Source organism: Plectropomus leopardus, chromosome 9 (genome assembly GCF_026936395.1).
Source record: "Plectropomus leopardus strain MGB_pleo_1.0 chromosome 9, ASM2693639v1, whole genome shotgun sequence".
Lineage (NCBI taxonomy): Eukaryota > Metazoa > Chordata > Actinopteri > Perciformes > Serranidae > Plectropomus > Plectropomus leopardus.
In genome coordinates this window covers 37708013-37734115 of record NC_142184.1, presented here as the reverse complement: position 1 = coordinate 37734115, position 26103 = coordinate 37708013, and the positions used below count along the sequence as shown (strand labels likewise).

Below are 26103 nucleotides of genomic sequence, written 5' to 3'. Positions count from 1 at the left end.
ATACATAAGTAATATATATAATACATGTTGGTTCTCGTCTTTTTATGGGTTTTGTTGCTTCTAAGAAAAAATAGAATGACATGTCTGATCCATTAAAGACATTTGCATGATAGTTTGTTACGTTACTTGATAAACCGCATTTCTAATGCGTGTGGTGTGTTTCAGTAACATAAATCATGCCAGAGAATGCTGTTTGGTATACAGTTGCCTTTGAAGTTTTCACACGTTATTGTGGGAAAGAAAAAGAAACTGAGTTCAGGAGGTTAGTGACCCATTTTAACATTGTTTTTGTGAGTCTGTTCTAATCAAACTGTACGTGGTAAAATTAAAGCAGGTGAAAAAGTGTAGGTGGATGTTCTCTCGGTGGATGGATGTTTTTATGTGAGATGATGAACAACCTGAGATGTTTTTTTTTTTCAAGAAACAGTTGGTAAGAACTAATACATTTGTATTTTTATTTTGTTGTCTTATTTTATTTGCCATGCTTGAAATAAAGATCTATTTGTCTGTGTCTGGCCTACTGATTGAAGGAAATTAGATCATGAATGAGTTAAATCTGACTGAAGTCAAAGAGTCCACACATGTTGGCTTCATTTATTTTGCAACATTTCTTGTGGAATTAAAAATTAAAAATTAAAGTACAAAAACAGCTGTGGGGTATTTGTACAAAACACCTTGATGCAACAAACAATATAGCCATGTTTAACAACTCATTTAAAATGAACACAATTTCATTTCATCGGATTCTTAAGTTCCTGTGACTCCAGCCATTGGACTCTGCTGTTCAGGGATCCTCTGCACAGTAAGGGGGGTAGGATGTGAGCCACTTCACGGGACAGTCCCTGAGAAAACATACACACACACACAAGGCACCTGCTACTACAGCCGCTGCTGAATCTGAAATAGAATTGAATTCAAATTTTTCTTTACCTCCACATTTTCTTTCCTTCCCTTCATCTTCATCCTCTCACTTTCTACTTATACTTCTGTTTTAACTTGGAAATCCATTTTAGTGCCTGCCTTGGCTGAGGAGATCTCCAAGTGCAAATAATCAGCCCATTCCCATATCTGCACTTGACTCCATACTGAATGCGGAGGAGAGACTAGAGAGCAGGTTCCATGAGTGTTTGTACCTGTGATACTTCTGTCCTTTCCTCCTCTGGTACTCTGTTTCATCCACTGTCCACACGGCTCCCTTTCCTCCTTCCACTCGCACAAAACACTTGTGTAGGCTGAGGTTGTGCCGCACTGCATTCTGGTTAGAAGGGAAACTGTATTGTTATTAAGTAAAGGTTAAACATGATCTAATAGATTGGAACCTTTTTGTTGCTGTTTTAAGTATGCACGTGTGCACACACAGAAGTTACCTGCTCAGGCACACTCGGCCGTGTTCAGCTGCCGTTAATCTCTACCACGCATGCTCTATGGGCCAGTAGATCTGGGTATTTTACACATTTCTAAACCCAGAGAAAGAGCTTTTTCTGCTTTCCGCGCCAGTGAGCAGCTGTCATAAAAATAAACAAGGCACCGCCCCCATGGCTGTATCCAGACTTCACTATAATACATCCATTATGCAACAGCTAGCAAGGCCATTTTAGCTTTTTAAGGACTTAAGCAAAATATTGTTTTGTCCCCCTATTTCTTGCACAATGTTTTTCTAGTCACTTTGACCACTCAAAGCGTTTTCACACTTTGTGTCACATTTACAAATTCAAACAGTGGTGGCTGAGGCCACTGTACATAATGCGACCTGCTACTCAGTATTTATACGTTCACACCATAGACTGTATATGAAGATGGACGACATGACAGCTCCCCCAAAGTGAGGTTATTCAATCTCAATCGCCCCCTGGTGTGTGACAGCAGTATAGGTCCTAAGACCCGCCCCTCCATGTTAGTGGATAGTCATAGGCTGAGCTAAAAACTCAAAGTATACGCCAAATAAATTTTTCCCAAAGATGGCTTCTGTCATTGAAGGTAGTTCTCATCACCCTGATGTTTGCTCATCCATCTTTTTTTACAGTCTATGGTTCACACGTACTCACACACAATCCCCGACTGGAAACCTTAGAGGACAACCTACTCTACTTTTGAACCAAAGCTGCCATGAATACACACCAAATCTACACCATATTCCGTATGCATATGAGACACCCTCAAAAAAAAAAAAGACACCTGTCAGAAGGCTCACAGCTTGCCATTTACTTGCCATCTGGCTTAACCACCTTTCTTGGGGAAACTCTGGTCAGCCATTAGCAAAATTCCAGCAATTTTGCAGTATTTGCTGGATAAAATAAGGTTCCATGGCATTTGTTTTATTTAGTATGCATTTGTTTATATTTTACAAAGAGCTTAAACTTATGCTGCACAACAGTGATTACAATTACAGTATTTCACATGCCTACAGGATTGGAAGTATACAGCTGTTAATGTTTTTGGTTTTTTTTTAAAAAAAAAAACCCCACACTTATATGGGATGAGTACCTGATATCAGCTGATATACACCTTCACATATCAGTATTGGTATCAGGAAGGAATAAATGGTATCAGAACATCTCTAAATGAAAAAAAAGTGATGGGTATCATATTCTATTTCTGAAAATATATCCCGCTAAATCATACACACTGGACCATTTACTACCATACACATGCATCACTGTAGAAAGATGTCAGAACTGTTGCTGCAGCACAGTGCTGAGGAGATTTCGCCTTGCTCTAGGGCACCTCAGCAGTGCCTCGGAAGTGAACTGCCACCTCTCCAGCTACCAGCTCCCACTACCTTGTCTGTGCGGTACCTAAAACATCAACCCTCAAGTTCCCAAGTCTAGTCCCCACTTAGCTACCCCACTTAGCTACTTAGCTACCACCAAACTCTGATTGGTCAATTCTGATTGGTCAGTTATTTTAATTTAATTATTAGTCTCACTAAGGAAAAAGCCATCAATCACCACAACTTGCTGCTTTTATTTTCTTGATTAATTGGTACGTATATATTTAGTTGTTGAAGCACTATGTTTGACTTAATTGACAGTATTACTTTCATTTAGTTTTGAAAAATGAGCAAACTGACTTACTCTAATTTGTACTTTACAAAACAAATATCCTATGGCTCAGAGGTAGCGAAGGGGGACCGTTTGATCCCCAGCTCCTCCAGTCAACATGTCAAATTATCCTTGGGCAAGATACTGAACCCCTAATTACTCCTGATGGCTACTCCATCAGTGTGTGAGTGTGTATGAATGGTTAAAAAACCAAGTAGCAGGTGACAACTTGGATGGAAGCCTCGGCCACCAGTGTGTGAAGGTGTGTGAATTGGTGAATATGACTCTTATATGTGTATATGTGAAAGTACTTTGAGTGGTCGAACAACTAGAAACGTGCTATAGAAGTGCAGGTCTATAAAGTTAGAGTGACTGTTCCATTTGTAACAATGGCATAATTCTATTTATTCTATTTAACATCTTACATTCACCAAACCTGAACAAATCTGAGCAGCTGAAGTTGTTCATATAAGAGTGTTAAGCTCAGTGAGACTGGACCCTAAAAAAAGACAGGTGAATTTCATTGTAGATGATTTGGTAAGTGACCTTTACCGTGAGGATCGAACAGTGCAATGCATATCATCTAAGCATTTATCAATGAATGCCTGATGTCAATAGTTCAAACCTTCCAGGTAGCAGTGTTGTGTCGGAAGTAGAAGAACATGGTAGTGAACCAGTTGTAAATCTCATTCAGAGTGCGCTGTCTGTCTGGAGATTCCAGGATGGACTGCAAACAGTTAAACACAGTGAGAAACACACAGGGACAACATGTGACAAAAACTGTTATCCAACGCAAATCAGCAGCACAGTTGCAACAGTTTGCAGAATGTAACTACATCAAATCTAGTTATTTTCAACAGAGGTATCATATGTAGTCTGGTCCATGCCATGATTATATATAATTATACAACTATTACCAACAAAATAAAATGTACAATCAAAATACAGTATATTCATGTTTAGGACAATATAAACTATAGACTTTTTGTGACTCAGTCTTCATGTTTTCCATGAAAACACATGGGGTCTTATAAATAACTGAAAAATGTCAGTTGAAATGTAAATTTGATGAAACCTAGTTTACTACTCCAGCAAGTAGATCAAACCTGAAGTGACAACCTGCAGACGGGATTCGCCAAAGTAAATTATTACCCAGATACAAACACAAAACTGCTTAGCTAACTCAGTCCTGTTAAAATTAAGATACCTGCTGATTTTTTTTACTCAGACTGATTTAGCTATTACATCTGCAAACTTCACTTGTATTTTTAAGCTAGTAGTGCCGTGTTACGGTACAACTGATGGAGGATGCAAAACATTTCCAATCACTCAAGCCATGGTAAAGTCCAAAAGTCAAAATAATTGAGAAAAAATATATATGTAATCATTTCCAAAATCCACAACATGTTTTCATCTAACAAAATATTCAGCTTCAGTCCATATTTGATAGCATTTAGCCTTTCAAAACAAAACTGTGCTCACAGTCTGGTCTGCTGCACTCCAGGGAGGCATGCACCTGTCTAGCAGCAAACAGCACCATAAATTAAGCTATATAAATTGAAGTTGATTTTGTTAAAAATGAGACTCATTTAATCCAATCAATCATTACTCTATATTAAAGAATTCCTGCAAATGCAGTGAAGTATAGTTGACATTCTGAAATTGTTTTATTTCAGCTAATTAACAGCTGCACGAAACAACATGAGCATTAGCTAGTAAATGTATGCATAACTTGCTTTTTTATACATTTTGCTAAGCAGCTGAAATAAAGAACAAAAATGTTTCAGATTCATTAGTACAATAAATATTAACTGCCAATGTGCTTATAAATCTTTCCGTATTTGCTCCAGCTTTTGCCGTTACAACATGGAAATGGCGCAGTAATATTTTTCCATGATAAGCGACCTGTGCTCTTATGTTGATAAGAGCACATCCTTAATGTCCTGTTGACCAATTAGATTTCGTTGTCGGATCTACTTGTTGTATAGAGCAAATTACAGTGTTTATTTACAGTAACTCTTGGGTAGAAAACCACCACGTCAGGCACAAACAGTGCTGAGCAACCTCTGCCTTAATTGATTCGTTTTAAACCATCTAAAAGAAAGGCCAACATATAAAAATCATCAAAATCAATTTAAGTATACACTATTTTAGGAATGTTTTCACTGCTTTACCAGGCCATAAGACAGCCCTTACAGACAGGGAAGCAGTTTTATTAAAACATCAAACTCCATCATGAAAAACACTTTTAAATCCTTTTTTTTCTTTTTAAGTGTCTTACCCGTTTTGCACCACCCCCTACCCCCTCATAAATAACGAACAGTCCCTAACCCCAACCACTGAGGAAGGAACTTGCATTAACAGGTGGGAAAAACTATTCCCAGGGGAAACACATTGCCACAACATTGACAGATTTGGTTTATCAAAGATGTTAGCAAAGCAACACAGTTCATAAAATATGCACAGCAGGAATGTAAGATTGGTCTGACCACCATGTTCAACTTTATGTATGTTACAGTTACGACTGAAAATGATAACAGAAGTGAACACGTTTGCAGACTTTATATATCTCCACAACTGAAAAGAGTGGCCTGTTTTCTACCCCGAAGTGAGTTTTGTTGTTAGCAGAACGTCACGGTGATTTGGTCTATAATGACTTGATTGTTCAAAATGAAGCAATCCTTTAGACTTTTATTTTGAAGTTGAAGTTTGGCCTTTAATATAAATCACTTCTTCAACTCTGGATACATTTTATGTAATTTTTTGGTCGATCTAAAGTATTTTGCTAGGTTCATCCCACCATATATCTGAATATATTTGCCTTATTTCCACAGCATGGTCAACTCAGCTCGACTCAGCTAGACTTGCTTTTGTAACCAGGTACTTTTCTAGATTTTTTTTCACTGCAGATACAACACCCTCAGTATTGGGAGTCTCAGTTGATGTTTGAAAATGTTTGTTGCATAAATGGTAATTCTAGAGATTAAGCTCTGCGACCAATCAGTGGTCTGCAGTGTTTTAAGTCCACCCTCTAGTATTGTCTCAGTTTGCTTGGACCCTCAACCACCCTGATACCAAGAAATTGACCAGGTACTATCCAGTACGTTTGCCAGTGGAAAGCCAAAAAAAGAATGCTTCCAAGCCAGACAAATTAAGCAGATGATACAATGAAAAGTTCTAATAAGTAACTTTACAGTTTACTTCAAAACATGTTACATGAAAGAGCATGACGTTTACCCTCAGGTGAAATCAGTGATTGTCAAAGCACATTAGTAATAAAAAGACCAGCTTCACAAATAACAGAAGATTTTATATCTGCCTCCTTCAGAAGAAACTCACCCATCTTATCAAGTAGGCGTAGGTGTACGGAGGCCTGATGTTGTTGTATTTGTAACTTTCAATACTCGGGACCAAATCTGTGCAACAACAATGATGATATGTAATCAGCTCATGTCATTACACACATCTAACCAGGATTATGCTTTTTTAATCAGATCATCTAAGCTTTCAGTAAATGACCCAGTGTTAATAGAAAATCCTGAAGTAAAAGCAGGTTGAGAGCATAAACAAGACAGAAACAAATATAACTGCACAATATTTAGGTATGAAACTTGAGGCACATGTCCGCTGCAGCTCATCATATTATGTTGTTTTATCTAATGCGAACGAGATAGCAACTTGTGTATGCTTGTGTGTCATTATAAGATCTCCTGGGAGTTTGGAGGTTTTGTAGAAAAAGAACTATTAAATAAAATTAGAAGTACAACATTACATTGATTATTACTTGAACTTATTTGTTCTTTTACATGCAAACTCCACCTTACTGATCTCATCAAATAATCAAATGTGTCTAATGTCAGCTTTTTTTCTGTATAAAAGACTATAATGGCAAAAAAGTAATAAGTATGAAACAGAATCATTTAGATGGCCAGATGTGGCTGTGTCTGTAGAATCATTTTAGTGAACATCATTAAGTAGGCCCTTACACATTTGCCAGCTCACACTGTGACAGAAACAAATGTTTGACAGCAGGTATTGATTTTGTTCTTGCTGTTTCTAATAAACTTCCACAGAAAGTGTGTTACCTGGCAGAAGGTGACCAGAAGCAGCAGCTCTGTAGCCATGCTGGGGCAACTCCTCCAGATGTTTAATGCCCCATTGTTGCATTCTGTCTCCATCTGTTACCTGAGGCTGGGGCAGGAACAGAGGAAGGCTGTACGACCATTCAGAGACTGCCTTCACCATGTAATGATGGAGGTGGACATAAAGAGTTTGCTTTGCTTTCTTTCCAAGTGGAAAAAATACAAGGAATTCTAACATTTTGGAAAAATATTCAAGTCTTCTTAAAACTCTTCAAGCTACACAAGGCAAATCTTTTAATCAAGCAAATTAGGCTAACCATGAAAGTCAAAAGCAAGATGACACTACATACCAAATGAGTATATTTGTGTTCTGAGAGGTGCAGATGAAGTTGCATCGCAATGAGTTTCTGTTTTTCCGCTATGAGCTGAAAAGAGAAAATACCCATGGTTAAATTTGCATCATGCTTGAATTGCTAGTTTCATGACATTCAGAGTTTGCTGGTTATTAGTTAAAGTTAGCAATAGTTTCTACTGTATGAGCCTCAGATTAGGGATGCACGATAATATCAGCAGATTTTGGCTTTTGCACAATGAATTATTATGAAATAAAGTGGAAAGCATTTTATTTTATATCCCCATCTGCTGGTGAACTATCATGATAAAAGTATGCAGAATATGATATCAACACAGAAGAGACGTGATGATCAGTAAAAATCATAATCAGGGAAAAAAGTGGATATATCGATTGCTATATATCGAAATGTCGATATATCAGTTACCAGCCAAATGAGCTGTTATAGCCTCGCTACAGGCACAGCAGATATCGCCAAAATATCCAATATCGTGCATCCCTGTGAGATCAACAACACAGTGCATATAGTGTAATAAATATCTGACAGAAGTATGGCCAGCACATAATGGGAGGTGAACCTGTTGACTGCTACCAAAACAATGTTTGTCAACCTAATGGGGATCTAACTAACCAACCTATGCTGTACCAACTAATACTTGATATTCTGGTGGTCAAAAGGCAATGCTACAGAAAGCAGGAACGACCAAGCTCACAAACTATTTTTTGCCTTTATCTCAAGATCACAACTTCATTATTTCATTTTCTTGAGAAAACAAAGTTTGTAATCTTGTGATAATGAATTGATCATCTAATTTTCACAAAAATGACAAAGCATGTTTTCTCAAGAAATTGCATCAGATGGTAATGGAGCTGAAACACTGTGTCCTCTTATGCCATAGAGTAACTGGTAATAACATCGTAATGCTATGTGGGCACAAGAGCGGCCAAATTGCATTCTGGTGCATCCTGTCAAGTCTGTCGGGTGCTTGCCAAACACACTTTTGGTAATTTTGTGGCCAGGCTTCATGACACATCTTGTGGCACACTTGGGCACAGGATGGGATCAGAAAGACATAAATAGGTTTTAAAGTATGTACTGTACTCATATTTTGTTTAACATGGCTTTCCCACACATTAGTTAGAAAAAAAAAAAGATGGCTGACAGCAGTGTTTGAGGTGGGAGAGATTTAGCCACACATGTTTGAGCCTTAGTCAGACCCAGACTCAGACTCAGATGAGGAGTCTGTACAACACCCAAATCAGCAATAAGCAAATTTATCAGAATTAGAAGTGTAGTTAGCATCTTTTATGCTGTTTGTTAGCTTGTTAACTTATAACTGGCAGTGACTGACACAGCGTTGGTGGTTGTGAAACATACATCAATATCTGCTAGAATATGATAGTGTGTCAGACACATTCGGAGATATAACCAGGAGAAAACACACTTTTGAGTGAAGAGGAACCTTATTGCATATACACAGTAACTGAGGTGGTTAAGTCCTGATCTAGTGATGGAAATAGATAAGAGTAGTCATGGTGAAGCTGTAGACCTTCCAGGTTTCTGTGTTACCCACCTGACTCTCCATGCACTGAACAATGTCTTGCTGGACCTTCCACTGCGCAATGCTTCTGTCACTATGACTGTGTTCAGAATGGAGATGCCTAGAACACAAGATAGGGAAAGATTGATTGTGCAGCATTTTAAGGAAATACATGAAACACAAAATCAGATGACAAGCTCTAATCTCTCTTAGTTTCTGTACTGGACAGAAGTCTAATGTTCTGTTGAACGTTACCCTGAACATGTCCTCCATTGATTGATTGACTCTATACTTTAGCCAGATCCCAACCGTTGCCCCAACCCGAACTCAATGCAATGCATAAACATAACCAGATGCTCTTAAATTCAGTCTTTAAGGGATACACTGCTCGTTTTCAATCAGCTTTGTATTATAATAATGTGGGTGGTGGATGTAAGCCTCCCTCCATGTTGCCAGGGCCCAGATCTCCCTGCTCATCTCCAAGCACAAATCTTCCAAATAATGTCAAATGCTGAATGATGCAAAACTAGGGCTGGGCAATATGGCTTTAAAATAATATTACAATACACAATATATATCTCGATATGCAGTCACAATCAAGTTAAATAAAATAGCAACTGTTATTTAATAAAACTGAAATAAAATACAGTTGTAAGGAATTTAAATAAAGTACTTTTATAATGAAATTTTAAAAGTATTGTTATAATTAAACAAATCATAGCAGGACCCATGGTGCTCTTATTTTGAAGAACGTGGCTCACCTCGGACCGGAAGTGTTGATGTTATTGCTGTGGATTTGAAGCTTCCGGTCTACAGGTGGATGTTAGTGTTAGATACAGTAAAACAGATACTGTGGTGCCTGTGAGGATTCATTCACTGTGAACGGACAACAAAACTAACACCTCTGCAGTTCATATATTATTAATATTTGCAAGTCGCTCTGATGCTCTGTGGATGCAAAATGTGGCTAAATAGTCACAATTGAAAATCACTACTGCCACGACCACTCATTTAGTTAGACTGTTACTGCAGCGCCGTTACACGTGATGATTTATTCACTGCGAGCAAGCAACAAACTGACAGCTCTCCAGTTCATATATTACTAATATTTGCAAGTCACACTAGTGCTCAGTGGTTGCAAAATGTGACTAAATAGTTGTCGATAGTCACCATCTAGAGCTCTGCAAAAGACCTGCTTTATGTGTGTGTGTGTGTGTGTGTGTGCGTGCGTGAATGTGTGTTTGTTTTTTTGTGTCTGTCTGTAAGAGGTGGAGAGCCAGAGGAGAGCAAGAGAACCAAAACTCCGATGACCACTGAAACAAAGAGCATAAAAGCCTATAAAGAAAGAGACCTGCCTCTCTCTCTCTCTCTATGCCTATCTTAAACTCAGACTACACTACAATCAAATGGTAAGACTCAGCAGCACTGATAAAATATTAATGAAATTAATGATAAAAAAATTAATGATATTAATGATAAAAAAATATTAATGATATTAATGATCGAAAAATATTAATGATATTAATGATCAATCGTCCATGCATACTATACATACATACATACTTATAAATAAAAATGAAAATTGAAAAAATATCAACCAAGATTCTGTTACTATATTTCCCACTTAAAATGTCTTCAGAAACATTTCTAAGTATACTGTACTGTTTGACTGTGATGCGAGAACAAGCGCCATACTCCTGTGTAAACATGTAAATGGAGGGTAAAAAACCTGAGATCAAAGATTAGAACCAAACAGTGCTGATATGGGCCAAGATTCAGTTACTGAATTTTTACCGGCCATCAGCCATACAGTATTAGGACGAGCCGACCATAACCTTGCCTCCCAAGCGGGAGCATTTATTGGTCCGCTGCAGTGCAGTGTATACTGGTAGTTTTGGGTTTCTACCTCTTAAGTAAAAGTGAATGCTACAACCCATTTCTCAGTTTTCTCTTGTTATATCGCAACAATTTCAAAAGTATTAACATCTTTCTATTGTCTAGACAGGCCAGTTTTATGAAAGTTTATTAAAAATTCATGAAACTTTAAAATTCATTTAAAGATGTTGGATTTTATTTGTATACTGCAAGAATCATTTTGGTCTTAATAATAAAAGAGTTTTGAGAAAGTTCAAACATAACAGCTACACTATTGAGACAGGACTTCAAGATACATTGTGCAGGTACTGGTCCCTCTCATCAACTCGATTACAAAATTGATGCATACTCATTTTCAACAAAACACTGGGAGCAGGGAATGTGCTGGCCCAACTCTATCAAAAAACTAAAGAAAAACTTGGAAGACAAGTGATTCCATGAATGTAGTATTCAGCAGTCTACTTACTTTAAGAAACTTGGGAAATCTTCAGACAGCACATCACAGCCAGGCCAGCGGCAGAGGCCACTCACAAACAGAGCACTGGTCCCCTCAGGGATGCTGGCGGGGACAGAAATGTACCGATCATGTACAGAGGTGTACTTTCAGACTGAAAGTGTGGCACAAGGAAAGACCTTTAAACAAAGATCAGAGCCAAAAGTTGAAAGATATTTGTACAGAGAAAAAAGCTCCTTCTCTGAGCCTGATGTCAGGAGGCTTTCAAGCATGTGAACACCAACAAAGCAATAAGTCTAGACAGTATAAGTGGGTGTGCTTCAAACTATGTGCTGACCAACTAGCGCCACGTTTTACAGCAATATCCAACCGGTCACCAGCTCATACTCACATGCTTTAGGAAGTTTACCATCATTCCTGTGCCCAAGAAACAAAACCGACTGCCTGAATGAGTACTGCCCAGTGACACTCACCTCTATAGATGAAGTATTTTGAAGGACTTTACATCTGCTCCTTACTAACCAGCACACTGGACCCACCACAGTTTGCCTTCTATCCCAAACAATCTACAGAAGACACCATAGCTCACATCCTCCTTAAGAGTTCAGTCCTCAACAATCTTAAATTACTTGTACAGTGGATATATATTGAGAAAGAGAGAAAGATGTGTTCATGTTCATATATATATATTATTGTAATTGTATTTTGATGGCTTGTGCTTTTTTCTTGATAATAAAGCCTTGAATTTAATTAACTTGAATTAAACTGAACTGTCCTTAGGTCGCCATAGTGAACACTGTGTCTCTGCTGCGTTTTGACATTCTGTCTATGAAAATCACAAACAGAATCACTGACAAGGTACTACCTTGATGTGGTCCAAAGCCCACTGAGACAGTGTTTGAATTCATAATGACATTGCTGCCATAGCTCTCGCTCCAAGGGCTGAATGGCTCTTACTGTAGTAGCTGCCCTGTTCTCATACCGTGCCATACCACGGATGTCCACCATATATCGCAGCATACTTGATCATAAACTTTCTACACATCCACAACATACAAGGAAACTGGATGGGAAAACCCTCATAACCCAGCCTGATTGTCCACAAGAGAACTTAGAGTAAACAGTCCCTCTTGGACTTTTTGGCCTGTTTTGTGATTGTTGCGGCCTGAAATGCCTGATTTCACAGCAGCTTATCTAAAACTGCTGCAATGCAAGTTGTGATATTTTTAGGTTTTTTTTTTTTTATCATAAGAGTTTGTAGCTTTTTTAAGCGATAGTTGGGATTTTAGAAGTGGGCCTTTAAGAGATATTTATGTATAGTCAGCGTATACAGTAGCTGGTGGTTGGCACAAATACATTGGATGTGCACCCCTCAGCTCAGCAGTACCATACTATATAGTGAAATTGATATCAAAACATATTATAGCCACTTTAAAAAGGCCTACCCCAAAAAATGTAATATCATTTTAAGTGGACGCTGTATTGAAAGTGTTTTCACCTCATTTCCTCACCGTCATACAGCCTTTTCCTTTGGCGCTACCTTTCTCAACCACTGCCGCTCAGCTGTTTGGGTAAGAATGTGATCTGACTGAAAAGAAACTTCACGTTACAAACATTCTCAATACAGCATCCACTTAGCTGAGGCTACTGTACATGGTGCCACCTACTACTCAGTAATCATTCATACGCACTCACACTCCAATGACGCAACAACGGTTGGGTTCAGTTGGGGTTGGGGCTCAAGTTGGGGTTCAGTATTTTTCCCAAGGATACTTCGACATGTTGACTGGAGGAATCTTGGATCAAACCGCTGACCTTCCGATTAGAGAGCAACCTGCTCTACCACTGAGCCACAGCTGCAATTAGATTGATATTGTTTCTTTTATGTAAGCCTTTTTTAAAGTGGCAAAAGTACATTTTGTTCTCCACTACTCTATACAGCAGTGTAATGCTGAGCTGTGGGGTACTTGTCCTGTCTGTCTCTGAAAACCTAGAGCGCGCCGACTGCTAGCCACTGTATGTAGTACAATAACTATACATGAACATCTCTTACAGCTCCAGAGAGGCGCTGAGCACTGCGTGCAGCTGTGAGTGAGATGAGTCAGAGTTGCAGTAAACTTGCCATGATTTGACAAAATTGCAAGGCTGTGCAGAATTCACAGGGATTGCCTGAATTTGCATGAATTGTTAAGATTGCAGATAGTCACCCATCATGAAGTGTGGCCTCTGTGTAGCTCTGCTTTGGACTGTTTCTCCTCATGGGTAGAAGATGATGACTTTGCTTAGGACAGGATCTGATGTGTGGTGAAGATGACTCAGGAAGACAGCCTGAATTCACCTCTTCCTTGCAAATGGAGACAGCTGCACTACTTCGTGGATGCACTAGGAAAAGAAAGCATTGAATTCAGGCTTTTGAGCTTTTGCAAATATGTGCACCAAAAAATACCACTACCACACAATACTACCACTATCGATGTTGAGAGTGGGCTTAAAATCCTATTCAGTTAAGTGAACTGTATCAAGCACCAATGCAAGAATGGCTGTGTTTGAAAACCCAGTTGTATACTTTTATCAAGGCTGATCTTGTTTGTGCACATTGGAAGAAATACAGAATGAGGCATACTTAAAAATTTCAGCACACATTTAAAATGATAAAATGATGTCAGATCACTAAAGTATCTGCATACCGTGTTGTCGTCTGGAAGCTGTTTGGGAAAGCTGACGGAGTACTGATGGTCTCTGCTGCTTCTGTCTGATGCTTCCCATACTGCTCCAACACTGGAGTGAAAAACCACCAATGTCAACTACAGTGAGTGGATGGCATGACACATTGCAATTAATTAATTAGACCTCATGAAAGAACATGTTTCTATTTCCTTAACAAACTCTCTTAACTTGACATGTTATGAAAGGCTTATTTTAGCCCTATGAAAACCATCGGATGGTCAGGAGGAGGGGCAGGGATGAGACTTTGCCCCTAAATTCTTATATAAGCCTACCTATTCACCCCATGTTGGGCAGGTTTCATTCACAAAAATGAAACTAAATGTTATTTATGACTATAAAAAAGTCCTGCTGCAAGCAAAAATTTGATTTTGCAGTATCAGTATAGTGGTAGCGGGGGCCCTTCTGTGTGGAGTTTGCATGTTCTCCCCGTGTCTGCATGGGTTCTCTCCGGGGTCTCCAGCTTCCTCCCACATTCCAAAGACATGCAGCTCAGGTTGACTGGTGACTCTAAATTGCCCTTAGGTGTGACTGTGAGTTTTGAAAGGTTGTCCATCTATTTGTGTCGGCCCTGGGATAGTCCGGCGACCTGTCCAGGGTGTACCCGCCTTCTGCTCGATGACAGCTGGGATTGGCTCCAGCCCCCCAGCGACCCTTACAAGGACAAGCGGTTACGGAAAATAAATGAATCAGTATAGTGGTAATAGAGAGCCCAAAATAGTTAGCAAAGATTACAGCTGCCAGTGACTTGTCAACAGAGCAGCGCTGTACTGTGGCAGACACTCAGGAAAAACAAAACTGAACCAACAACAACCATCAACAGGGAGAGAATTAACACCAGAATGAATTATCCTAACTAACTATTAAACTAGACGATTGAGAAGTTGCCACAATATGCCAATCAAAATCACAAAATCTAAAAAAAAAAAAAAACCAAAAAAAAAACTTGTAAGCTTGAGGTATGATTTCAGTAGTGTCAAAAATACAGATGCAGAGATGCTGTATTAGGGCAATGTGTTGCTGTACACAGCATGCACCACCAGAGGTCAATCTCTTCTGGTGGAACAGACAATTAAGCTGTGAAAGATGGACCATGCAGCAGTGGGGACACCATTACAGGACTAGAAAAGAAACAAAGCCCTGCCCCTGCTTTTAAGTTTTGGCACAATATCCAACATGATCTCATCCCCAGTCATTCACGCTTTGCAGTGGACTTCCGCAGACTTTTGCATCTGCTATTTAGTTGCAAAATGGCGCTACTGTGATGTCAACAAATGCACATGGTGGGATGACAATCAAACCCTTTTATGTTTAAACAACACAAGCACATGGCAACCAACACTGGGACGTCAACAAATGCACATGCTGGCATGGATTGTTAGGATTAGGGGAGGAGGGCACATGGTAAGGTGTACAATAAAATACCACATTCAAATGAGAAGCGAACACCGGACTCCCGCATCAGTCTGAGTCTGAGTTTGAGTTTGAGTTTGTTGGACCCATCCACTGCTCCTCCCACCCGCCAAACATGCACCTTTGTGCTCCTTATATTGTGTCATCACTGCCAGCAATTCAACCTGACGATGTCCAGCAGCATATTAGCACATGAGGCTAATGCAGCAGGTGCCGTTTGGCTGTCCGCACGTGTAAAATAACACTGCAAATGGCTCTGTTGGTCCGCATTCTCACTTGATGCCATCTAGCCGGTATCATGCAGAAACGAGACGTGGCCTTTGACATTGAGATCTTATGCCAAAAACAGTATTGGCAGTATTTTAATGAGAACTGGCTGTATTATCTTGTGATGATTTCTGCCTACCACAAAAGCAATTTATTAGTCACCTAGTATTATTACACTGATGTGTCAGTATCTGCCGGGACATATATTATTTTATGCCCCATAAGTATTGAAGCCCAGCAAGACTTGTCTAATTACGCCAATTGTCACAACAAACGCTTTTACACAAAAACTATCATACACTATGTACCCAGGTGAAATGTATCAGAAACAGATATAGCTCAAGCCATTGGCAGCCATGATCATGACAATATGCTGAACAGAATATTGTTTTTTCTTAGTTATGTATTTTGTTTTTGTCAGTATCAGTATCATAGTTAAACAAGATTCATTCAGATAAAAGGAATACTTTGTTTTTCTGTCTTGTCTCCACAGTGAACTGAGAAACAAAAGAAGTGAACATTCTTTATGAACTGAAGTAAATGGGGATCACATTTAACCACAACAAAACTATATCAAAACTTCCATTAACAAACTTTCACATGATTTATGCAGTAAAACCTGAGTTTCATCCAGTCGTATGCTCATTACTTCACAACCACATGCATCTTAGTTAGAAACACAATGACATGATCTCATCATACTGGCAGTTACACCTGTTGGAGAACAAAAGTTTTTATATGTTGTCATTAGTACAGGATTATCAGTATGTGCAACATGCAGTACGTTTTGTGCAGTAAAAAACATGATTATATCAGATACATTGTCACAGATTAAACTACCTAACAGTGTTTAAAGCATTAGCATTAGAATTATTGCAGCAGTATAGAGACCAGCCACAACAACAAAATGCTCAATACCAATTTACTCCATTTTAAATAGAAATATCAATAATATACTATATAATAATATGACACCACCATCTTCAACTCAAGGAAATACTATGTACATTCTGTGTTGATGAAAGGATGATGTTTGTTGCATGGAAATATGATGTCATTTTTTCATACCTGACTTCCTGAGGTGTCCCCAGTCTGAGGAGGAGGAGGAGGAGGGTGTGGCTCCTCCAGCTGTTTGATCTTGTTGTCATGTTGTGGATGAGATTTTCCACACCTCACACTCTCACTGGATATCTCTGACATCTCTGCAGTGACAAGAGAGACAGTGATTCTTTACCAGACTTTAGTCTCAATTTATTAATAACATATCTGTTCCATGCTCTTTACAATGTTTACTGCTTACAAGATACATTTATGAAAACTAAAATTTAATGGGTTATAGCTTTGATGACAGTAGGCTAAGTTTCCAAACTGCAGCTGCATTGAGGTTTACAATACAACATTTTTTACAAATGAACTCATTTTAATCATATTTCAGAGCTTCATGTGGAGAAATATTGCTGTTTCTTTCAGAGTGCACAACTTTACAATCGGTGCTTTGGTATTGACTTTTCAACAAATACTGAATTAATTTCTACATATGAATGTTGTTGGATGTTAGGTGTTGTTTCTGCAATTCTGTAAGGTAGCAGCACTTTGTATGTTAACACAGAGAGAAAGTGGGATATTGTTTTGTGAATGGTGTCTGGGGATAAGGTAACATGAGGTCTTTTACAGGGTGTTTCTTAAATGTTATACATAATCAAACCTGGAATGTACTGGCTGCAACATTCCTGTAATGTTTTAAACTGTCTAGGATGCAGGTTGCAGAGTGTTTTAAAAAACATTCATGCTACATAATTAGTCATACAAACATTCTCCTAACAAGGGAAGGAAGTTCTGAGGGGTAAAAAAAAAAAACATACAAAAAATGTGAACATTTTAGGAATGTGTTTTTTTCAATGATTTCATAACATATTTCAGATAACATTGCCCTAACTAGGGAAAGAACATTCAGGGAACACTTTAAAACTTGATGCAAAAAACATTAACATTGAAAGGTAATGTTTTCGTTACGGTAATATTAGGGGAACATTCTTGGAACATAAAATTGTCAGTCAGGTAATTATTAATTTCAGAGCCAAAGGTAAGTCAAGTGAACAAATTTGTAATTTGTGCACATGAGGGGTGATTGTTAATTTGTGCCCATTCATTTTTACTTTAGGAGCATGAATTAACAAAATTAAGAGATTAAATTATTAATTTGTCCTCACGTTTTATATTTCTCACTGTATTATGTCTTCTAAATATTGCTTATTTTGGACAGCACAACTAAAATCATTAAATTACTACTCCTATACATATGCAGAAGAATTTCAAAAAGGTAAAAATGATATCAGAGCTGTGTGGTTATTTGGAAATAATGCACACCTTGGAGCCAATCAGCATCTAGCATTCACTGCAGCCATATAAAGATTAAAGTCTTCTGTGGTTCAAAACATTTCCTGTACCAGACCTCCTTATAGAGAGGTTGCTCACAGGTGCAGTGACACACACACACACACACACACAGAGAGAGAGAGAGAGCGAGAGAGAGAGAAAGAGAGTGAGCGATAGCATCACCACAGCAGTCTACAGAAAGAGTGGGAGACAAAGCTGCTGCATCTTTGTGCAGCATGGTGATATGTCACCTGCAACCACTGGGACTTTTGTTTGCTGAAGATGCCTGGATGGTATTTCCTGGAGTAGTAGGCCTGCTTCACAAAGTGGTACTCAGCTTTATCCGTTGCAGCTGTTGCAAGCTGTCCAATTTTTTATTCTTATATTTACTACTCCATCTTTTGAGCATCCAGCACCATCACACTTTGTATTTTAAAAAATCTGTAGTCCTTTGTTAACAACAAGCACTGTGGTCCGCGTGAGTTCACGTCACTTATGTTGTATTGTAATGGAGGCAGGTTCTCAGAATGGAAACCATTTCAAAAAACTGATAGAAACGTATCAAACAACTTTTGCAGTGTAATCCACTTGTGGTGTTAACATGTCTAAAAACATTTTCATGTGATTATCAACAGGTTTATGCTTTTTTACGCGCTGAAATATTTCTTAGGGAGCAACAGCCAGGCGCTGGGACTTTTTGGTTCTTCTCAGTTAGGTAACCAGGTTTAGCACCATCATGTCATCATATTGAGACCAAAACCTCTGCTCACTGACTGTATGGCAACCAATCAAGTCCTCCAACTTAAAAAACAAAATGCATCTTTCATAACTCTCTTTTGAACAGCAAATACTGATATAATATCCATTCACATGTCTTTGGCTTCATCTTCTCTACTCCTCTCTTCTTTAAAAAACATGCATCCATGATGGTGAATCTTCTTAAAATATTCATTCATTAATTCATTCATTAAGAACAATAGTGCACACTTTTAACCTTTTTTTCTGAAATTAGACCAGCACTGGATTCAAGAACCCCTGTGGTTAATGAAAGTCCCATCCAATTAAAATTACCACCTATTGTTGGATCTCATCTTAGACCTGTCACCACAGAAGTATGTAAATTATTAGGATCCTTAGAGATTTCTGTTCCTGGTTATGACAATGTAAATGCTGAGCTACTTTAAGTGGTTTACTAATTATCTGGAACACAGACTACAGTTTGTTGCAGTTAAAAAAAAATATATATATATATATATATATATATATATATATATATATATTAATGATTTGGCCAATGCATTGGAAAAGCTATCAAAAATTGTATTTGCTGATGACACTAGTTTGTTCTATTCTCACACAAATCTTACTGCAATCATAAGTTGTCAATGAGGAATTGGAAAAAATCACAAAATGATTCAAAATTAACAAAGTGTCACTAAAAATTAAGAAAACAAATGTTATATTGTTTGGTCACGATTACAAAAAGTACCCTGAGATTTTAACTGTGTTGACTGATAATGTCACAATAGTTAATGTAGAATCAATTCGTATTCTTGGGGTAATTATAAATGAAAACATATCTTAGAAACCTCACAATTCACCCATAGCATCCAAAACTGCAAAAAACATTGGAATAACTTGAGAAATGTGTTATATCCTAACAACAAAGTCTCCCTCAATCTTTATTATTCTATGATTTATCCTGTCATTAGTTATTGCAACATTACCTGGGCCACTACTCACCAAACTAAACTGCAACCGATTCTGCAGTTGCAAAAACGAGCGGTGAGAATCATACATTAGTTATTTCACAAACTTGACATACTCAGTATTTATCAAAATAACAACTTCCAAGTTCCTCAGTCAGTACATGATTCTTTAAATAAAACACTTTACCCCTTTTTTCACAATCTCTTTATCGCTACCAATCATTTTCATAATTACTCCACTCGAAAAGCACTCCACCTTCAGCCCCCTGATGCACAATCCACTTGATCCCAATTTAGTATAACATACAGAGGTTCCAAGATATGGAACTCATTTCCTCCTCACCTTTTTAGACTTTCTCCTTTATCATTTAAAAAAACTGAAAAATATCCTACTACAACAATAACCCCTAAATGATATGTTTTTTCCCCTTGTTTACCTTTTCTTTTTTTCAAACAATTTTATAATTGTTTTTGATCCATGTTAACAGATTGTATTCACTCATTGATACTTTTGTTGGGAACCCCACTTGTCAAGCTCCTTGAGGGTCTTTTGGGTTTCTCTGGCATGTCTCTTTTTGGTAAAATGTATAACATTGCCGTTTTTAATATGTGTTAAATATAAGTCAACTCAAAAATCAAATCAAATTGTGGCATCATGTAAGCCCTCAGAGGCTCATAAGCTAATGACATGACATCTCTTTCTATGAGGCAAGTAATAATAATTAGTATAGTGTGACATACCATGGTCCTCCCCTTCAGCTTTCACACTATCATCATCAGAAATGTCTTCAAAGCTGCAGGGAAGCATGCATCTATACAATCAAACAAACAGCCGACACCATATGTCTTCTGCAAATGTACACCCACAGAACAGAATTCAGTAGAAAGTGAGAGCACATGTCTGTGGCTTCTCACTGTCATCTCTCATTCTGGCTTTCCTTCTCAACGTTATCTCCCCCAGAGGAAGCCCATCAAAGTCTCTGTGTCTGTTTTGTCAAAGTGAGGGGAGCTTTTGTCACAACACTACACACTCAGAGAAATGTGATGTGATGGTTGATATTTGGTTGGTATTTCTGTGATTCAACATCTGTCAGCCACAAATGGGTTCGAAGCAGTATTTCCTGTTTGGATCGTGTAATCAGCCACATTACAGTGTGGAAAGTTGCAGATGCCTCATACTGCTACTACTATCAATCATGTGTGGGTTTATTACTCACATACTCCAATATTTCAAATTACACATCCATATCACATTGATACACGTGTAGGAGACTCTTGTTTTCAGATCTTTGATCTAAAATTGCCCAGCCAAGTGTTTAAGGGTTGATTATTCAAATAAAAACAGATATTGTTGTCACATCACATTTTTCTTCAATAGTACATTATACTACTTTAATTCAAAATTCAGGTTTTTTTTTAATAATCCCTCTTTCCATGTTTATAAAAGTTACACCTTATTTAAGGGGGCAAGATTTCAACTCATTGAAATCTGTGGGTCAGCACAGAGTGTGTGCATGTGCAAAGCTGAATGCGCATCAGCGTCGAGGGATCTCTGTGCTGACTGGTTTTAATAATGTGACTCTCCTCAGCCTGACTGACACCATCACTCTGAAGTATCCTTCCAAACTTTCTAAACTGCTTATGTCTTTTGTAGAGTTTCTGTTAGACTTCAAACACTGAGCATAAAACAAAGCAACAAGTCCATAACCCTGAATCACATGGTTCATGTAAGGCTCCTCCTACTGTCCAGGCAGCCTACTGTGTTTTCCACTATGTAGAAGGTAGACTTATTGGTCATTTTTTAAACAAAGTTTAAAAAAATGAAGTTACAATTACCCTTGATCCAGCTACATCCTTGGAGTTGAAGGTCGAGTTGTGGGGTGCTGTCAGCTTTGTTCTTTTAATGGTGTGGGGAGTTTTAATGCTTTAATGGACCGTGATTCTAAATAAGACATTGAGATACATACAATATAATAAATAAAATAAAATAAAATCTTTTTAAAAGGTTTGTTATTTTGGAAACTGTGATTACATTTATTCTGCTGTGTTACAAGAAGTTGGTGATAATAACTAGAATTAGTTTATGATTAGGTTATTAACATGATTTAATACTGAGATTTTTTTTCAGCTACATCTTAGTTGTTAAAATGTTGTGTAACTGATATTTCAATTTAGATTTAATACAATACACACAAAATATTGGTTAAACAATTTAAAAAAATAGAATATTATAGTTGATGCAACTCAATTTTTACAATAGTCCTCTTAGATTTTACTCAGTTCAATCAAGTCTGATTTCATATGTTGACTGTGTGTGTGTGTGTGTGTGTGTGTGTGTGTGTTCACAAAAAAGAAAAACTTTGGCAGACTTTTATATTATCAGACCTTAAAGGCAATTCTTTAAAATCTGTTACATGCTGTCTACAGTACTTGAGCAGATTCGTCCTCTCAAGATCACTGCTTATTTTGGGATGTCAGGTTTCTGTGTGTCATGTGTATCATTCTATCAGTGTTTTTCCCTTCAGCCCTCAGATCAAGATGCATCACTGCAGATAAAAAGATTAAAAATTATGAGAGGAGAAGGAAAATGGAGGCCTACACAGAATATTATCATCATGGCTCCTTTAGGTAAGATCATAGAGCTAAAAGATCACTGACAACAACAATAGTTATCAGCTTCTGGAGTATTTGCATGTCCACCTTTACGCTGACTGAATTGCTGACTGATCTTTAAAGCTGTAATGTTCTGAACATTTCAGAAGTTTTACAAAATAAATCTTAACTCAGGTTCCACTTACAAGCCTTTTTTTCTGAGTATTCCACTACACCTGACAGCCTCTCCAGCACTAGAAGAAGGGGGATTTTTTTTTTTTTCAAACCTCTCTTTTCAAGGTTAAGAATGAACTTTTTTGCTTAAGTGTCATTTTGTGGAGATGTATTTTAGTTTACATAATTGTGGTGAGCATTTCCTGAATTGCTCATGCTACATACGACATTCAACAACCCAAGTGCAGTAAAAATGAAGCTTTCAAACAGAATATATTATACGATGACTTGACCAATACTTAGAGGTGACAGAAAAGAAGTGCTCGTAGGATCTTCAAACAGTCCCCGCCCGCCGCTGTCTGATAGTTGTGCATTAAAAAAATATGGGGGGAGCGCTGGTGTTGCCTTAGGCACCAGCGAGAAATGAAATGCCCCATTTTACATTTGCGCTCTTTTATGTAGGTCGGCAAATGGTCCGAATGCAGCCTAACTCTCTATTGTCTCAGCCTGACAATATTACAATTACAATATTTTTGTCATGAATTTTCTAAAAAATGCAACTTTAATTTCACTCTACTGAGCATTTAGATCAGCTTTATAATTGTCAGTTTATTTAAGAAGTGCTTAATGTTATCATAGAAATTTTCCAAGCCTCTACTGCTGAAAATTCAGTCAAAATCTAAAAAGAAAAAATATCTTAAATAAATAAAAAGAAAAAAAGAAAAGAAAAGAAAAGAATATCTGCTCCTGTGTGCGTGAAACTACACCACCTGAAGAAGTACATGTAGTGGTTAATGTTCCCAATCTGAAATATTAGCAAAAACACATCTTTGCTTCCCTTAACCAAACGAGGCCAGTTGTGTTTTTCTCTCTGAAGATTTTGTGCATGACACTATTCTTGCACATGTTGTTAATATATTCATGATTTGACATATTTGCACAAGATCATGTTCACAAAGTTTACCCTCACTGACTGTGTTCTGTTCTCACTCAAAACATCCTCGCATTCCACACAGATTTCAGATCTTTACCCTTATTGTCACCCTGTAATGATTCCAGTCAGATGATTTTAAGTTTTGGTGTAAAACCGTAAATTTTTGCTTACCGTTTCACCTCTGTGCAGAACCTCCTCTGTCTTCCTTTTCACAGGTTCGAGGGAGATACTTTAAAAATGAGTCAGAGGGGGAGTTATTCCACAGGAAATATAACCATATTTTGGCAGCTCAGACTTAGTATAAGAGACAGGCCTGTGTCTGAATAGGACTGCACAGTTAGATGGTTTAGGCCAGAAGCACAAAAAAGTAACAAAAAGACATAAGAAAATAGTGGAGGTCTTCTTCACACTGAAATCTAAACAGCATAGCATTTGTCCATCTTTGTTTTGTATTTATAGTATAAGTTCAGCTGAGCTGCCAAAACTTACAAAATTTAGATATCAAAAATGTATCATCTTGCTATTTTTAAAAGGTGTGTCTGGTACTGGATGTTAGTATTGACACTAGAATAAAGGTAAAGACTGAGCACTCACCTTACAACAGTCTCAGAGGCAGATGGCACATTTGAGCTGTAAGATATCCGCTCACTATTTATACCCACAGCAGGACACAGAGGACAGCGAATCACAACACAACAAGAAACTGCAACGAACACTTTTACACTTTCCAAACACCGCTCTGACAACCTGAAAAAATATGTTTGTTGGAAAGTAAGCAGTTTTATAGCCGAGCAAAAAGAACAGACAAGCCGTGTTTATGAAAAGGTTCACACACCCAAGCAAATTAACGGCTTTTTCCACATGTTTAACCTGCTTTGCTCCAAATCTGCTTTGATCACAACAACGCAGAGCCTTCAGTACAATGGCAGATTATTTTATGACATCTGATCAGGAGTACATGAGTCCTATCTATAGTGTTAGTTGCTCTTAATTGCTAATTTAATGAAAATGAGTTCTATGCTGCTATTCAAAGAACAAACATGCATTTTTCTTGATTTGAATCCACTGTTTTTGATTATTTAGGTCTCTTCTTGCCTTCTAGACATCCACTGAATAACATTCACTTCTCTATTCAAATCAGAGGGTTGAAACTAGCCTGGAGTTAGGCAGAAACACATTGAAAAATCTGAAGCACATGATGAAAATCTGGAGCATTTTCAGCAGCCATGTTCATATTCTGTGAGCCTTATACTGCTAAGGTCCTCCAAAGTGTTGGTTTACAGGAATCCCTACCATACATCTGAACTTTCTTCTAGTGGTAACTACTGTAGTTCATGTTCTTTTTCTCTTTTATTTCATTAAGGCTAGTTGTTTATTAAATGGTTTTGTCCAATACATTTTGGCGAAAAAATAATTAATATGCTCACTGGCATGACTTTTTCCAGTCTAGGAATTCTACACTGGTGGTCAGATTGGATGTGACCTTGACACAGAGAATTTGTCAGAGTTTGTCTCTTGTTTCCCACCAACCATTAAATTGACAAAACTAAGGATAAGGGAAAAAGAAAAAAAATAGTTTGGGATAAATATGAAATAGTTCATATGTCCTGCCTAGATTGCTGCTCATGTAATCCAGTGACATTTTTATTTTATATTTTAAATTATTTTTAAAGTGTAACCTACTCAAATTAATGTTACAAAGAAATGAAACCAAAAGAATCTAAATGTCAGTAAGTCAGTAGGATTTAAAGTGAAAATTTGGGCTTGAGATTTACCCTTTAGAAAATTTCGATTTACACTGGACATTTAAATTCACATTAAATTATTACTATAAACCATACATTAAAATAACCCTACATCTTATATGTACTACTGTTATACATTAAACACACTGGTTTGAACGGGAAGTATGGTGTTGTCCTCTGGTGGTAAGTTGGTTGTATAAATATGTGGGCAACATGGGAATACTGTCCCTGCTTCTTTTTTTTTATTTGATCATATTAATCCGTGAGTTGAACATGCCCTTGAGTATTGTTGCTTCTGTCAGCAGAGTCCTTTCAGTTCAGTTTTCAGTTTGTTTAACCCTCTATGGCACAATGTTGCCTCTAGGTAACATACCCATTTTTGGTCATTTACACTCACATAATCCATCCTCAGTTATGTCACAAAACTTGAATTAAGAGTCAGGGCCCTTCTATTGTAACATAACTTTCTGGAGGCCATGCTGAGTCCCTTTTTGGGGGGTTTTCCCATATGGGTCAACCCCATCAACTCTCCATAAAAATGGTCTGAAAATGTCTTTTTCTTTAATTTTACAATCTGGAAATTCACAATTATAGATGAGTTAAGTTTAATTCTAAATTGTTTAAGGTACTTTTTTAAATAAGTAATAGAAAATTGTTCTTATGCAAATGTTGCCTCTAAGCAATGTTGTACATTTATGGAATCCCACCATGACAATTTTTAGTTTAGTATGTGTATTTAGGTTTATTGTTCAAAAGCATAACAGTCATCACTATATTCTTTTAAACTCTACAGATTAAATTGATAACTAATAATGCGTCATTAC

The 26103-nt window shown here is 37.6% G+C and overlaps 1 protein-coding gene across 6 annotated transcripts; it reads right to left on the bottom strand.

The window, feature by feature from the left end:
- Positions 1 to 561: 561 nt before the first annotated feature.
- Positions 562 to 24240, bottom strand: foxp3b (forkhead box P3b). Of its 6 annotated transcripts, none has more exons than XR_015777577.1 (13): positions 24129 to 24236; positions 23706 to 23763; positions 16818 to 16951; positions 14033 to 14123; positions 13553 to 13727; positions 11358 to 11450; positions 9050 to 9137; positions 7474 to 7548; positions 7127 to 7277; positions 6381 to 6457; positions 3667 to 3768; positions 931 to 1255; positions 562 to 842 (listed from the first exon to the last, which is right to left on the bottom strand). XR_015777577.1 is itself a non-coding variant. In XM_042492467.2 (13 exons), the coding sequence occupies exons 4-13, from the start codon at positions 16947 to 16949 to the stop codon at positions 1052 to 1054; spliced, it is 1188 nt and encodes a 395-aa protein (XP_042348401.1). In that variant the 5' UTR covers positions 16950 to 16951; positions 21671 to 21776; positions 23706 to 23763; positions 24129 to 24236; the 3' UTR covers positions 562 to 1051. The 6 variants fall into 6 exon arrangements, 5 of the variants coding, with proteins under 5 accessions (XP_042348401.1, XP_087938818.1, XP_042348402.1 ...); XM_042492467.2 differs by adding an exon at positions 21671 to 21776 and having other exon boundaries at positions 562 to 1255; XM_088082692.1 differs by having other exon boundaries at positions 1134 to 1255; positions 24129 to 24230.
- Positions 24241 to 26103: the final 1863 nt, after the last annotated feature.

Excerpts from the sequence above, each read along its gene's own strand:
- foxp3b (XM_042492467.2), bottom strand. The coding sequence starts at position 16,949 with ATGTCAGAGATATCCAGTGAGAGTGTGAGGTGTGGAAAATCTCATCCA. Across the intron at positions 14,124-16,817 it reads GGGACACCTCAGGAAGTCAG|TGTTGGAGCAGTATGGGAAG; the intron begins GTATGAAAAAAT and ends TTTTCACTCCAG. Across the intron at positions 13,728-14,032 it reads AGCTTCCAGACGACAACACG|TGCATCCACGAAGTAGTGCA; the intron begins GTATGCAGATAC and ends TTCTTTTCCTAG.